Below are 17,625 nucleotides of genomic sequence, written 5' to 3'. Positions count from 1 at the left end.
ACACAACAAAGTAATCTTTCAAACATATGTCAGATTATATCAAAATCCACCAGTGACTTTCTAAATCTGAGTAAATTCCAAAGATCTTACAATATGAGGTTCTACTTAATCTACCTATATATACTCTGACCTCTTTACTATTCTTGCTCCCTACTACACTCTTTGGGCCACAAGGGCCTCCTTGATGTTTCTTGAAAGCACTGTTCACACTTCCACCTCAGGGCTTTTGCACTTACTTGTCCTTTTTGTCTGAATACTTTTTTTCCCAGCTTTCTGGCTGAAGCTCTCAGACTTCCTTTAGGCTTCTGACCACTTGTTTTCTTAGTAGAAAAAACATTCCAATTTACCCTCTCCTTGCTCCCTAAAGCTTCCAGGATGGAATCAAGTATATCTAAAGTTGAAATATTCCTGGTGTGTGCAAAGTCCCAGTTATTTTAGGGCCTTAGAACTTTGAAAGGTAGATCATTAAATTTAGAAGTACTAGGCACAGCACTAATACAATATTGTTTTTTTAACTGAGATAAAATTGACATATAACATTAAATTTGCTTTAGATATACAACAAAATGATTTGATATTTATATATATTGTGAAATGATCACAACAATAAGTATAGTTGACATCCATCACCATACAGTTACAGTTTTTTCTTATGATAAATAATTTCAAGATGTACTCTCTTAGCAACTCTCAGATATGCAAGATAGTACTATTAATGATATCATCATGCTGGACATTACATACCCATGGCTTATTTATTTCATGATTGGACCAATGCAGTATTCTTGATCTTTTCCATTGCTATAGCATACAGTGGAACATGCATTTGACAGTTAATTACAATAATAAGACCCTAAGAATAAACATATTTGTACTGTTAAAGAATCAGTAGCTTTCCACTTATTCTAAAGAAAAGATGGTATCATGCATTCCTCTTTTTCAAACATTCAAATGTATGAATTATATGCCTGGTCCTGCACTAACTATGAATTCAATATGGTTCTTGCCCTTAGAGAGTTTATGATCAGATGATATACAGACAGATACGGTCCATTGCTGGAAATAAAATCAGTGCTGCAGGCACAGCATGGAGGTGCCTCTGAACCAATTACAAAGAGAGATCAGGAAAGTCTTCCTTGAGGCGCCTGGTTGCTCAGTTGGTTAAGCTTCGGACTTCAGCTCGCGGTTCATGGGTGGGTTTGAGCCCCGCGTCAGGCTCTGTTACTGATTGCTCAGAGCCTGGAGTCTGCTTCGGATTCTGCGTCTCCCTCTTTTTCTGCCCTCCCCCACTAATGCTCTGTCTCTCAAAAAATGAATACATGTTAATTTTTTTTTTTAAAGAGAGTCTTTCTTATAAAAATGACACATAAAGTGAATCTTAAAAATATAAGTAAGAAGGAACCAGGTGAGGTACAGGCATGAGGAGATGGTGCATTTCACACCCAGGGTTGAGCATTTATAAATATATACAGGCAAGAGTAAACGAAGGAAAGTAGGTAGAATTTCCAGCAGCTCAACATGGCAAGCCTAGAGAGAGGACTCCTAGAGATCATAGTTTATCTGTACTGACAATGGTTTGAAGTTTTGTACATATATTATTTAGAGCCTAACACAACTCTATGAATTGAGGACTACTAATATTCTCATTTACAGATGAGGAAACAAAGGCACAAAGAGAGGTTCAGTCACTTGCTCTAAGTCACAGTTGCCCAGCAGTCATGTTTTGGAGTCTAGGCTCAATCACTGCCCTATAGGTAGGCTGATTAATTCTACAAATGACCTTGCATTCATCTTTTTTATATCTGCAGTTATGGCAAATTGCAGTCGATTAAGTGTTTCATGAACGGATATGTGGCATGAAAAATAAGTGGTGAAATTTGGGGCTCTCCACTTATTTCTGAAATCTTCCTCCATGCTAAGTATGAGAATTAATAAAAAGTAAATTCCTACCAATAACTAATAAAAGTGTTCATCTGACATGCATTTTTGCATTGCATTTGAAATACAACCTTACACAGAATGCGAATAAGTACCTTAGTAGATATAGTCAGTGTTAGTTCTTTTGAATATCGGCACCATTATTTTCAATACCTTTGTTTCTCTCCTGCTAATGTAAGTCCTAGATTCTGGGGAGAAAAAGAGAATTAAGTAACTCAATCATTGGCAACTGTAAGTCTTTTCAAAGTACATACACACGAGTACATTAAGATTAGAGATCCAGTAGTCATAGGGCACCATTCTTTGTTCAACTTCCAATTATATGTGGAATGATAAAAGCTTTTAAAAGGGGAGCCCTCTTACCCTATCAACTGAAGAGAAAGCTTCAAAAGAAACAAACTAAAAAATAAAAAGTTCATTTTGTAATTCCAGCTCTCCAATTTTACAGTTATCTCTCATTAATAAACTCATATGACCTACTTTTAATTAAATCATATTGCTTTAGTGTATGAAGTAGAAAACTCAACTCTTATTCCAGATCTCCTGCTTAAATGGCATGGCTTGTCTTGGGCTAATTTCTTATCACAAATGTCCTTGAGGTTTATAGAATTTTTTTTGAGGTTTGAAACAAGTCTAGAGCCCCATTCCATTATAAATGCATATAGGTATCATCTAGTCTAATATACTGAGCCATTTAGCATTTGATGCCATTTAAAATATGTGATATAATTAAGGCATGTAGATGCAAGATTCATAAAACAAAGGCCTAGTGATAAATTATTTCTGAGTATCATCAAATATCTGCCTTTCATTAGCTACACATAGGAATTTTGTTCACAGACATAATATACAGATTATGTTTTGTAACCATGCTAAAAAGAAGTGTAATGCATTTCTTTTCTTTTCCTTTCTTTCCTTTTTTTTTTTTTTTTTTTTTTTAGTAAACTCTAGGCCCAGTGAGGGACTTAAACTCATGACCCCAAGGTCAAGTGTCACATATTCTACCACCTGAATCATGCACCCCAAAAGTATTTTCTATTTTAAAAACTTAAAGTAGTATTGAGACAAAACCAAGGCATGCTTGGTTTTTATATGATGGGGGGGGGGGAGTATTACTTAAAATGAAACGGGAAGGAAAGCTAATGTTATTGAGCACCTGCTATTTCCAGGCACTCTTACTTACATTATCACTCCAGTTGGCCTCCTGCATGCTAGTCTAGAGAACCATTAACATTGTTATAAACAAATCCCTGCTGCTATGAATTCTGGATCATACTATGTAGAGTCCCCTGTGTAAGAAGCAGTTTGATTGCAAATCAGTGCCTATAATTCAGAGCATATTTACTTGTGACCACTGACTTGGAGCTCATATTTAAACCATCTTTATTTTCTCTGCTTTTGGGATCTCAGTCACTATGCCATATCTCCAGAGGGGTAGTCTCGTGGCTTCTCATTGTACAAAGAAGCCCCTATTCTCCACTACCATGCAGGCTTTGAGTTAGACTTCAAACTTGCCTCCCTAATGTGTCACCAGTTTTTACAGAAAAGCAAAAAAGAAAAAAAAACTTACATATACAGAAAATCTATCAACCCAGAAATTCTCTCCTTGCAGATCAAGAAAATAAAGTATACAGCAGTAACTATTAATAGTCATGTTGAGAATCAAACTGTATTAAGGAATGGTATTAAGGTAATAAGAAAACAGATCTAAAAATAGTCACAAATGTTCTTCTATTGCAGAAAAAAACCTACTAAAAATTTCAACCCACAAAACCTAGAGAGAAAAAAATCAGATTTATTAGTGAATAAGGATATTTGGAATATAATGAACATTGCCGGCAGTCTATGAAAGATACTAGAAAGACCAGACAGAATCTCATACGAATTTATAAAGAAAGAACAAATAACACTTCTTTCATCTTCTTGAGACACACACTGAGGTACTTGTCTCTATATGCCTTGTGAGTATACCTTGGAAGAACCCTGAGTTAATTTCTGAAGAATTGTTTACTTCAGTCAGAAGGCCAGCAGTCCTGCGCTATAAAATCAAAAGTTGGGGCCTATTATGTTTTAAAAGAGATGCCCTAAAGGAGGCTGCTGCTTTCCTCCCCTTTATTAAACACGGAAAATTTCATTTTACGCTTACACTTCAGCAGTGAGCCATTCACTCCAAGATATACACATAAAAGAAGGTAATACAGAGCTCGCTGTGCAATAGGGAATTTTGTTCCTAATCCCAAATGCCAGATCCAGTTAGACTGAAATACTTGGGAGTGTTAGTGAGTAAATCTGGACCATACTGAGGCAATGGTTCTAAATATCTTCAAACCTAAGCCAAACTGAAGACTGGATATTTCTCCCCTAGTTCCAAATCTGAGTTTTAGTACCTTTCTGATTCAGGGAAGAATTGATCTGTCATGTTAGGAAGAGATACAAGACAGCAAAAAGGCAAGGGTCCTCCAGTGCAACTAATATTTTCCAGAACTTCATAGGCCAAAGCAACAATCTCTGAGCCAAGTACCGTTAAAGAAAAGAGAAAACAAAAAATTATGAAAGTCATCAGATGGATTTGGTAGGAATCTAATTAGAATTGGGTTTCTTTTTTGTGTAATGATGAATGCTATCCTAGAATTATCTTTTTTAGGTGTAAAAATATAAAGCACATAGGTGTAAACAATAAACTGATTATATTAAAATGCAGTTATCCAAGTACTTAAAATCTATAACTGAAAAAACAAATTTTGATGTAATAATATATTGCTTCCTAATTATTCCCTTAAATTGGAAGTTCTGAAAAGCTTAATAACTACTGTAGGGATAAGCAGAAATAATATTTTGAGGTAGCCACAACAATTATGTAATATAAAAACATCTGTAATTTCTATTGGTGACAAAGTTGCAGTTACTTCTAATACTACTGTGGTTTTCTGCCTACGTTCGAAATGGAATGAAATGGTATAATTCACTAAAAATAAAAAAATCCATTAGGGTTGAAAAATATATACATTTTTTTCCCTGTCCAAATTCATGAAACAAGAAAAAGAACCCCTGAGTTGTAAGAAAAAGAAGACAGGCCAATTTCGCCTCCTTTTCACTGTTAACATTGGCCCTTGTTTCTCCCTGGCCTTCTAAAGTATAGAGTCCAAAGAAGTACAGGACTATGTCCACACCGATTGTTAACAGCTGGGCACAGTGACAGCCCCCCAACCCCCGCCACTCCTTGAGAAAACAGCTGAATTAAAGTTGTAGGTTCCTCTTCCTTTGGGTTGGAGTACCCTGGTCTTCATCCCTAGGGAAATGAAGAGGAGAGGAAAATAAAAACCACTGGCTCTTCCTAGAGGGAAACAATGCCCTGGGTAGAATCGCTTAAATGGCATTCCTCTCTCTCAAGGGAAGAGTTTGGCAGAAACACCAGGTAAGTTTCCTCCTGTCCTTTCTCTAAACTCTGTATTTCTTTCTGGGATTGACGAGATTAGTTCATCTTCCTCAGGCCTTTATGAAACCCTCAACATATTACCTCCAGAAGATTCTGTGGGGCCAGAGAGTTGTTTCATTCATTTTGTCTAAGCCTCACCATATACCAGATCCGTTTCCACTTTGAAATGTCCTCTCTTCCAAGGCTACTCAATCAGTAAATAGTGAAGCTGGAATTCAAAACTAGATCTTGCAGACTCCAAAACTTTGGGTTTTTATATTGCACTTGCTATGCTACCCTAAACAAGTGGTTTGAAAAATATGAGTTTTACATTCTGTGCATTTAGTCACCAGCAAGAGAGTAATATACTGTATATTTTATTTTTCCTAATATTTATGACATATATTTATTACAAGTCCATTAAATAAACAGACACTCTGCTAAGCTCCAGAATTATAAGTAGTGCATAAAAAGACATGGAAATTTTGACTTAATACATTTGGAGTTAAGTGATAGAGACAGACCTTAATCAAAAGGCCATACAAATAAGTGGCTTTATATAAATATAAAACAAGTTATAAAAAGTGCCTTGAAAGTAATGGAATGCTATATGATGGGATCCTCTGAACTAATCTGGAAGACAGAGAAGACTTTCCTGAGAAATCAATGTGTAGCGATCCAGTAGGTATAAGAAATTGTCACAGAGGATTTTTTTTCCCTACACTCATTTTGTGCTCATATATTAGTTGTCTTAAAGTATGTTTTAAACAACAAAAGATTGCCATCACTTAAAATCAATGACTTAGAAATAAGAAACTAAGCAATGAAAAGGAATTTTAGTTTTTAAACAGCACCAATAATTCAACCAAAATTATTTTAAGAACTTATCTTTCCATATCCAGTTTCCTAGCAATTGCTAGGGACTTGGGAGTATAGGGAATAGCAAGTGACTGCTAATGAGTACAGGAACTCCTTTGAGGATGACACATATTCTGAAATTAGGTAGAGGTGTGGTCCACAACTTTGTGAATATGCTAAACAACCACAACAATAATACTCAATTGTATACATCATACCTCAATCTTGAAAATGAGGTTAAAAATGAGTGACATAGGTATCACAGATGAACTACTAACATCCATTCTATTAGAATTTATATATGGTAGCATGGCAGATCTATCCAAGGAATGAATATAGCTCTTCGGAGGTCTTTGTCCTAGGAAGACTCTTCTTCTTCTAAGAACATACACTCTGATGGAGAACACAGCTCACAGAGCACTGGTGCATGAAGGGAATGCCTTTCCAGGCAGCACAATCAAATGAGTGAGTCCAGGCAATCAGTGAGGTGACAGATGTAGAAGGACATCTCCTACTAAGTTTACTTAGTGAGGGATTAAAGTGGTTTACAAGCCACTGATTACAGCATTGAGATGGAGTTTTCTTTTTTTGGTTTGTTTGTTTGTTTTTAGTGTTAAACAGGAGTGTGTAATTATAACAAAGGATTAATTCACAAGTAGTAAAGACTGATTTTTGCTTTTTTTTTTCTTTTGGGTGAATAGATGAGGCAATAGGAAACTCATAACAATATTATCTTTAGTTTTCCAGATAAATGAATGTGAATATATAAGAACTAATGCAAAAGAATGTGAAAATCAAAATAAATAAGTTACTTAAGGTAATCATTTATAATTTAAAGAAATAGTTACTACCATTATGATAAAATGGCCTTATTAGAGGAACATCATCTAACAGATAAACAAAATGAAATGCTTATTTATTTAGGAGACATGATGCAAAGCATGAAATCAATGGCTGAATAATGAGCTATTTTTTACTAAGAACAGGTTTCAAACAAAGCAAGAGTAGTTTTAATCTTGAAGTCAATACTGGGAATATTAGCTGCCTGCATTACAAACTCAATTCCAAAGTTTAAGGCTTATGAAAGGACTTAGCTTAAAAAAAAAAAAAAAAAAAAAAAAAAGACTCGGTGGCAGATACAGCTTTCAAACCCTTTTTCTCCCAGGATTTTTGATTTGTGACATTCAATCAGGCTACATCAAGGCATAAGTAATTTCCCAGAAGTAGACCAGCACTTTCGTAAAAGTACAGCAGTTCTCTCCAACTGAAGGAGGCACAGGCCGCATCTAGTAAATTATTGATTTAATATAGCATTTTGCTCTTTTTGTGACCCACAAGAATTAATCACTTTTAAAAGTACCCAACTTTCCTCTGAGAAAAATTTATATATTCTGTAATAATTTTCACGATAAGGTATATTTGATAATAAATTATACATACATTACACGACCAAAAAGACAGGTTTGAAATTGCAAGTAGCTTACGGCTGTGTTGAGCGGACTATGCAGTCTCTAAGATATGTTGGACGTTCGAGTAGGACCTCTCCCATAAAAATGGTTTGAGATCCTTCTGTTTCACTTACTGGGAAGTTACTCTTTGTTCTCCTTCTTCTTCTTCTTCTTCTTCTTCTTCTTCTTCTTCTTCTTCTTCTTCTTCTTCTCCAACCCTCCTCCTGCCTCCTGCACACATGATCGAATCTTAGTGGGGAAGTCCTTTTCACTAGGTGACTAGAAACCTTAAAATCCAGTTACAGATTCATCCCCTGATGTCCCTGGAAATACCACGTCTGTTTACTGCCTCATCCTTTCTTCTTGCAAGAGTAAAACAAGCACATACAGTACAGTTGCAGTCTGGGCACATTGTACCGATACAAATGAATCCATATAAATTCAGCCAAAGAGGATTAAAAAAAAAACCAAACATTAAAAAAAAAGAGAGAGAGAGAGAGAACAAGAAAAATCATGAAATTAAACAGTGTGAGTGATTTCACTCACTCAGTGAAGGTATGTTCCAGACTAATTAAATGTTAGCATGGATTTGCTACTGTAAAATGGTAGACATGAGTCTGCTGTTCCCTCAGTGGAACTCAATCCTATCATTGAGCATATTTTCAGTGTTAAAGATACACATCTTTTACATAATATTGCCTCTAAGTGTAAAGCAACAGTGATTCCTGGCCATCGGAGACTTCAATCACAGAAATAGGCTAATACGGATTTATTGAGAGGGTATGTCTCAGTTCTGTCTTGGATTTAAGTGAATTTCTGGAAAAATTTCTACAAAATGAAATGTTCATGTACGGGCTGTCTATGGAACACCATTGATAGTAGCCTGCTTGGTATGATAAGCATAGTACATTTCAACCTCCCACAAACATTTATGGAGAACCCACTGTTTATCAGAACTGTTCCAGGAAGAGAAGAGAAATACGATAAGACGTGTCTGTCAGAAACATCGTTAGCAGCGGTGAGAACTTGCAAGGATCAGTAGAGCTAGCTGTCTCTTCCAAGAGCCCATGTGGAAACTGTTGGGAGTTTGGGTTGTGGCAGTTTCAGTGGCAGAGAGGAGAGAGAGAGGGACTGATAAGCTACGTAAAGGTACAAGCAACAAATCAATGGTGTATTGGACCCCAAGAGTCAGGGAGAGAGTGTCAAGGATAATGGTATGTTATAATAGGCTAAGTTTGACATTTTAAATCTTTAAAGTACTTTGGCTCTCCGTGCATACATTGAAACACGGTTCTTCGGTTCTACAAAATTCTAATCAATCATAGACAATAATATAAATGTGAGAATTATTACCAAAGTGATAGCACATTTTGGAATCATCAGTCTGGCATTTTGCAAAGGGTGTTCTAAGGAACATTGGTCCCATGAGATGTTACCCTGAAACAGTCTCCACGATCAAATAAGTTTGTAAGAATGAATATGACAGTCCCCAGACCTTACTAAAGTATCAGTGAAGTCATAAAGAACTTTTTCTTTTATCCACGTATGTCCCAAACTTACTTAATTATAGAACCTTTTTTTTCATAATTCACGTGTTCTACAACAATGCTATTAAATATAGATTTAAGCAGTTGTCATATGTATCAAATAAGTTATAGTCAGGAACTGGTACAGGTGAGTTCTTACATTAAATGCATTACAAGGGATATGGGCTTTCAGAGAAACACAGCCAGTGTGACAAATGGCCCACTGGTATAAGTAAAATGGCAAAAATAAGCATAGAATTCAAAGTCTTGGCTGGCTCCTAACTTCTACTGATTGTTAACAGAGCCAAAAAGATAAAGGCTGCCCTTTCCTATACCCACCAGTATGATGAAGTTAAAACAGGAAGAGAGGATGTGAAAAGTTTCTAGGAACCAATATTAGGAAAATTTGTAAAGTTGTTCTGGCTTAATCATTATTCCATTTAGATTTTTGTAAACATAGAACAGATTACAATAAATCTCTATCTCAAAGCACAGTTAATTTTCCCTTATTTATATTATTTGCATACTACACGGAATACTTTCAGTCACTACAGTATTCAACATAAGTGATTATAAACTAGGACATGCTGTAAGCACTGACCAGAAGAAACCCCAAATTATTGATAATAGGACAAATAACAGAATCTAATACAGTATTAGTTACCCTAAGAACAGGTGATTATACTGCAACCTCATATATATTCATCAATGATTAAAAAACAACTTCACATTTTTATATTTATAAATGATACTTTTTGAAATAGCTGTCCTAAATGTCCATTATGCAAAATAAACTATAAAAAAACAAATTGAGGTTGTCAGATGCATATTCATGTGGAATAGCAGAATGTTCATGACTAAGTCACAAAGCTGAACTTGAACAAAAAGCTCTCATTTCTGTTCATATTTTCCAAATATGAAAATAAGAGCTATTGTCACATACATTCAAAGTGTTGTAATTTTGGAGCACCTTAAAATCAGAAGGAAAGTTAACATAAATCGTAGTACTCATTCTTGAATGATTTTCTCATCAGTAATATCAGCTGAATAAAGTTATCTGTGCTGAACGAAGAATACACCTGACCACTCTCGTCTCAAACAATAATGAGTGATGAGAGCAATGCATCTTCGGTTATCATCACCACTGTCAATTTGTTGTTGTTCTGGGGAGTTCTAATTTTAGTATGCTAAATCCTAACTATATATTACCGTTTTACTGAACATTAAAAGGCGGGACATTCATTAGCCACCCAACACAATACAAGATACTGTTTGTGTTGTATGTATGTGTTTTAAGTATATTGATGTATTTTAAACTCTGGCCAGGAATCCATCAAATGTGTTTACTTTTTCAAGCTATCATGACTCTTGTCCAGTCACCTAACACAACACTGCACCCAGCTGTCTTTAACAGGAAAATCAGCGGGCACCCGGGTGTCTCAGTCAGTTAAGCCTCTGACTCTGGATTTTGGCTCAGGTCAGGATTGCAGGGTGTGTGAAATCCAGCCCTGTTTGGGATGCTCTGTCTCCCTCTCTCTCTGCCCCTCCCAGGCTCATGCTTTTTCTCTACAAACACACAAACGAACAAACACTTAAAAGGAAAATTAGGCAATAACCCCAATAAATTCCCAGCATGTAACCTAAACCTATGTATTTCTAGTCTCCATCTGTTTTCCTCAGGTCACAGGGGAATGTCACTGATGGCTTCAAAAGTGAAATGGCTCCACTTTGGTTTTTTATCTTACCTTTTCCTAGACTCTAGTTCTGCTCCTGATTTTCCCTTTGCAATGACTCCTTCCTCCCCGTTAAATAAAACAGTAACAAAACTCGCTCAGCTTTGCATCTTCCCCTGACTACTCCCCACATTCTCCTTTTGTTTATGATTAAGGCTCTGATTACATCTATTTCTTTACATACTTACTCTTCATCCAGCTACTATCTAGCTACCCCCCCTCTACTCTACTTCAAGGGTTAGCAAACTTTTTTCTGTAAAGCCCCAGATGGTATTTTGGGATTTGTTGGCTACATATGTCTCTGTCGCGTACTCAAACTCAAAACTTTGTTTTGTGACTCTAAGAATGTAAAACCCTCTCCTGACCGCCTGGCTTGGTTTGCTGGCTGTAGTTTGCAAAAAGCTGCTCTAGTTGAACCTGCTGTATTAACAATACCAAAATCCCATTGCTTGAGGGGAGTCCTCTCTGCACAAGTTCAAAGCCAATTAAGGGATAGGCTGAAGGAAATCAGACCGTTAGCTTTAATATTCATAAAAGCAGAGGGGCCAAAACAACAGGCATCCTGCGCAGCTACGGGTGTCCTGCAACAACCATGGCCACGCTCTCAGCAGACTTGCCCTGTAATACTGACTCTGCAGAGGAGGAGACCAGCCAATATGTTCTTTAAGCAGAATGGCCCCTAGCCCAGAGTGAGGTTGAAGTTCCCCTCCTGGGCTGACCAGTCTGGAAAGCTCATTGTACCTCGTGGAGTAAGGGTGGAACCAGCCAGCCAGAGGTGAAACAGAATCCCTCCTCAAGCAATCATGGGCCAGGAGAAGAAGCCCCTGCTCTGTGATACTCCACGTCGCCAAATCCACTGACTCGTTTTTCTTTTATTACCACTTGGCAACACTTAACCCTGTTGAACACTTTGCTTTAATTGAAGCTCTTCGCCAGTGGCTTCCATGGGACGACATTCACTGTAGCCACCCTCTATGCGATCCTACACCTTGGCATTCTCCAGACCTCCTCTTTGCCCATCTTGTCTCATTCTGTATAATTTTCTGGGTGATATCATTTTCTTAGAGAATATCAGCTATCATCTATATGTTTTCAACACTTAAATCTCCATCATTAGCCTGGGTCTGCCTTATAACTCAGAACTATAAAGCCTAAGATATCCCCCCTATCTTGTGAACACCAGAACCATCATCTACAAATTTGCCCGAAACATTGGTTTCACCCTCACCTCTTTTAGGAACATAGTGCATTTGGGGCTGAGGTAGCAAAAAAAAAAAAAAAATCTGCCTCTGTGCACCATCAGCAACTCTAACGATTCAAATGTAAATCATATAAACAGATAAAGGTTGGTGAGAGAGTATTTTACTTAGATGAGTGGGTGAATGTGTTTGTACAGCCGTCCCTGTCCCGTGTATAAAAATACTTAATTTGGTGGCAGCATAATCAAGGTTGATTTTGAGTAGAATGTCAAAGCCTGACAGTGAGTACAACAATTTCCCACCTGCATATGTAATTTCTCATCATTATATAAGAGAAAATTTCCTTTGGGCTTTTATCATAAATGAAAGCAGGGCCGCCATTATTACCTCTAGAGATAGCACCATTATGTCACGTTTATATTACTGTGTTTGAGAAGAGTAAATCTGAATAGCTACAGTAGTCACATATGTCCACAATTTGTTTTTAAGATATTTGACAGTGGTGGATCTTATTAAAAGATGGAAATAAACCAAATACCTTAAAATTCAATAACCATCATGTTTATATCAAGAAAACATTCACAGTGTGATTTTTGTAAAGCTTTTCTAAAAATGTTTTGTCATTTCTGTCTCCTAGCACCCTGTGGAAGTCGTTCAACGGGTTCAGAAGGCACTGTTCTATCACCAAACTATCCCAAAAATTACAGTGTGGGGCATAATTGTGTTTATTCGATAGCAGTTCCCAAGGAGTTTGGTAAGTAATAGTCATCTCATCACGTAGTATTTCATTCCAGACATGCTTTGTTTTTCAATATGTGCTATTCAAAAATGTTAGTTTTTTATGCACATTTTCACTATTCATAAAGTACTTTACTCGGCAATTCTTTTTAGATAGTAGCTTTGTAATAATAAAATTTTGAGGTCATTTTACTCAATCTGAACTTACAGTCAAGTACACAGGTGAACAACAATATAAAAATGAAAACAGGATTGTTTTTAATTTTTAAAAATAAGTACATCCAGTAACCTTGCAAGTGCCTTCATGTCAGAATGATATAAAATGGGAAATTACCAGAGCATAAAGCAAAGTGTGCTCTGCAAAATATGCATACAGTCAAATATAGAACTATTATAATAATGGCAAAGTATGTACAAACCAATCATATTGTTGTATACTTTTTAAACACATTTGCAGAAAGAAACGATTTTGGTTTCAAGCACCTAGTTTCCGGGACAGCAATGAATATAGAAAGACAGCAAAGGACATTTCAGCTCATCTTGTCAACCTGACAATCTGTTCTGCATTGGCACTGAGAAGACAATGTGTCCTTTGCTGCCTTCACATCTCCCTGATCACAAGTCTTAGAAGTCACTTACCTGGCTTCTAAAGGTTTTGTGTCTGAGATCCAGCTGGATCTCACCCAGGTTAAGCTCTGTTTATGGATGGGTAGGCAAAGGAAATTTAGTGAGCAGTAAAGTATGGGAGAGAGGCTGAAAGTTCAGACTTCTACAATTTAGATTTACAGCATTGTGTTACGTGGTAAAGGATTTGCCGTAGCTGTTATGAATGTCTGGGTCTGAATGACAAAGTATTTTAGCAGAAGGACATGGATTTTATCATATCAGGATTTTTGGATCACATCTTGACTTAACGTTTCTGCTGGTATATAAAATAAGCTGATGCTTCCAGTCCAATTTCTTATAACCTGATATCACCCATATATCCTCCTTCTCTTTCTTTCGAAACAAGTCCAAGATCTTCAACTTATTTGAGAGAACGTTGTCATCAGAAGTGAACTACTAAACCTTTTATTTAACCTTGAAATAGAATGGTGAGGCCAGCATTAGCAAGGTGGCTATTTCTTTACTCTACAAAATATTTCTTCTTCCTAGCATATTGATTGGTTAAATCAGAGTTGAACTCTTCGAGAAGAGAATGACGGTTTAGAAAGAAAAACATTATCCACCTAATTGTTTATTTATTTTTTTCCTTTTGTGCCTCAAAATCTTCTTTTTCTTGTAAGAGGGGTTTATAGTCCAGCTGCCAACAATGTTGCATGGATGCTGACAGAACTCTAGCAGTGATGACCCAGAAGATTGCCTAGTTACCTCAGTTCTCTTTATAATCCATTAATTTCTTCTACTATAACCTATTCTTGGGATGTCATGTAGCCAAGAAAAATGAAAAAGGAAAAACAGGCATTTCCTTTCCTGATACGTAGACATGCTGGTCACCTAGGGATATTTTATAGTAACCTCTAGATGTTCAAAAAGAGAAGGAAAAGTACTGATTAAAATAAATTAACAGGTTTCAAGGGAATGGAATCTATTCGAGCAGACTTAATGTAAGTTAAATGTAGACTTCTTAATGTAAACAATGCAACTGATAATCAGTGGTTTCTAATATTAATTTTTAAACAAGTCATGGATTATTTGTAGATGAAATCAAATGTACTTTCATTTATTAGTAAGGAAACTGATTTCATTTGTGTAAATGTTACATCATTCTGTATTTCAAACTACATAAGAAGTCAAACAAACTTGGAGTCCTAGTTTCAGCCTGTCACATCTTGTACCTATCTGTCTTTGGACAAGTTACATAAACTCTTTGAGACTCAGTTTCTTTATTTGTAAAGTTGAGGTCATTATGTCTACAGAGTAAAGTTGTTGGGAAGGATGAATGAGATTGTATATTTATAAAAGATGTCTCACATAGTTCATGTTTGTTATGAGTTTAAAAAATGCCAACTTTGAGGTCAGATTTCTGGATTCAGAGCACAATTCGTTACTCTTTCTCACTTAGAAAGTCCTATCATTAGCCTGAATTTTACTTTTCTCCTCTCTGATATAGAGGTGATAAATGTCTACCTCATAGGGTTAATTTATAATTAAATGATACAGTATTTGTACGTGATTGCGTAGTAACACGTAGTTAAGTCATATACGCACAGAGATTCACATACACACACACTTTTATTTATGTTCACATTTGTAGAGGTCCTGCCACTAGTTACAAAAATGTGGAAATAAAATGACCTGGATTCTGGATTTATTAGTCTTAAGAGTAACATGGCTAAAAATAAAACATTTATATTATGTAATTAAAGCATAAAAAAATAGTTTGTTTTACAACTTCAGTGGGTATCCAATCACCTAATAACACCTTAAAGTTTTCTGGGAGCAGAGTAGACGAATTAAATGAATACTTATCATCAACTTCTTCCTACTCCTACTTTTACCTCTTAAATGTGAGATGATCAAGCAATAGTCATTGAGTATCGACAAATCAAATTTCTGTTTTGCTTCTTCTTCCTCCTCTCATTTGCAGTTTCCTTCTGTTCCACTTTGAGCTGTTTTATGACTCTTTGGTATCACTTCATAATGTACCAGTTCTCACTTTTTCTCTTCCTGTCACTTATCTTAAAATATAATCATTCTTTCTTCTGTATCTTTTATAGGCTGACACTCTTAGAATTTCACTTTTTAATCATTTAGCATAATATCTGTCAGATACACTCAATTCATTCAAGGGAATTGCAGCTTAATGAAGGTTAACGTTCTAAAGTTATATAAGGAGAAAATCACATAGAATCAACATTACACATGGAATATGTTAAATCGTCCATAAAAATCATCTACATAATTTTGCATGAGCCATGTAGTCACTGAATAATTCTTAACAGGACATTTATCCTCTAATGTCAGAACAGGTGACTGTTTCTTTAGATAATACCAGATGAGCCAGCTTGATCTTTTACAGGTCATATGCTACCACATTACTTTTATTTATTTATTGTTGCCCAGTGTAGAATTGAATTCATATCGGTTAAATGCGAACAGAATATGAACTTACTTTACCAGTTGATTGAATGAGTATTATTTTGCCAGTCAATTTCTATCTTTCAGTTTTTATAGATCAGAAAATTGTCAATTCCTAATGCTTTCATAAGTGTCATTGGATTTCATTTGAACTTCAGATATTAGGGTCTCTTTGGTGATATTCATTCTGCAGGATTATGGTTGTTTTATATATGTAGAAATATAATAATTCTGGGTCATTGGATAACATTTTTTGATAGTTGACTTCCTTCTAACAATTAAACTATTTCACTTGGATTTTTGGATTAAAAATACCCTACCTTTAATAAAATATGTTTTATTTATCCTTCATTTTTCAATTTTTAATTACCAGGTGTCTCCCCTTTATGGTTTTACTGTTTAAGTCTTCATACAATGCATTGTTTTTAAGGGCTAAAACGTGCAAGGCAGATTTTTAGTTTTGACTTTGATATAGATAAGATGCTTTATAACATAAGAAAACTGTTGCCATTGTTAGAGGAAAAATATTTTTGTTAATAGGTATTTATACTTAGAGTGTAGCAGCCAAAATCAAGTTGTATGGAGTGAGGACTTACAAACACTGGAGAATAAATGTTTGGACTTCTATTTCAACAATTTTGGCTGAGAAAAAAAAGAAGGAGCTAGTATGGCAGTGAAATGGGGGACAAGTCAGAGGCTAGTGTTTATGTCTGTTTTCTCTTGGGATAGAATATAATGGAATTTTCCTACTTTAAAGCCCAAGAGAAAGACACAATAGACAAGGAAAAATTAAAGATTTTAGACGGACCCGCTGGTAAAACAAGAAGCTTAAAACGGTTAAAGGAGATGAAAGTCCTCTTTCAACTATAATTCAGAAGAAATGGTTCATAACTAGTTATTAATACCTAAACTGGTTTCACATGGAATATCACTCCTTGAAATGATTATCCCTTTCCAAACTCTCCCCCTGCCCCCTTCTATCCCTTCCGTCACCCATTCCTTGCATTCCAGGGATTATGTGTAAAAGAGAATGTATTAGTATCTGAGGGCTGCCTTAACAAAATATCACAAAGTCAGTGGTTTAAAACAACAGAAATTTGTTCTCTCAGTTCTGGAGGCTAGATCTCTGAAATCAAGCTATCAGTAGTGCCACACTCCCTCTGAAGGCCCTAGGGAAGAATCTTTCCTGGCTTCTTCCTAGCTTCTAGTGGCTTTCAGCCACCCTTCACATTCTGTGGCTGTAGTTGTATTACTAATTTCTGCCTCTATCTTCACAAGACCTTTGCCCTGTTTGTGTGTCTCCTCTGTTTCTGCATGTATCTCTGTCCTCTTTTCTTTTAAAGACACCATGTGTTGGATTTAGGGTGCACTTTAATCCAGTATAATTTCATATTAATATTTAATTATATCTGCAAAGATCCTGTTTCCAAATACAATGACATTTTAAGCTCCTAGGCAGATACACATTTTGGGGGGGTGGGGAACACTATTCAACCCACTACAGAGGATGAACTATATTACCAGAGTTTTATGTAGAAAATCTTAGACAAAAATTATTCTATAAAACATGTATCAAATATTAGCTCTGTGGAATGCAAACTGACATTCAGATTTCTTGGAGAATTCCAATGTTAAAATCACCTTGAGGATATCCAGAATAGTCTGTGGTGACCTAATTTTGTGTTTGGG

The 17,625-nt window shown here is 35.9% G+C and overlaps 1 protein-coding gene across 7 annotated transcripts in view; it reads left to right on the top strand.

Moving 5' to 3' along the window:
• CSMD3 (CUB and Sushi multiple domains 3) overlaps positions 1–17,625 on the top strand; it is a 1,245,869-nt gene that overhangs the window by 980,967 nt on the left and 247,277 nt on the right. For all 7 annotated transcript variants that reach the window (XM_045049906.1, XM_019823045.3, XM_019823042.3 and 4 more), the window contains one exon: positions 12,755–12,871. In XM_045049906.1, the coding sequence (XP_044905841.1) occupies positions 12,755–12,871 (117 nt within the window). The remainder of the gene's footprint in view (positions 1–12,754; positions 12,872–17,625) is intronic.

Source organism: Felis catus, chromosome F2 (genome assembly GCF_018350175.1).
Source record: "Felis catus isolate Fca126 chromosome F2, F.catus_Fca126_mat1.0, whole genome shotgun sequence".
NCBI lineage: Eukaryota > Metazoa > Chordata > Mammalia > Carnivora > Felidae > Felis > Felis catus.
The sequence above is the reverse complement of the archived record's forward strand: the minus strand, read 5'-3'. Positions and strand labels throughout refer to the sequence as shown.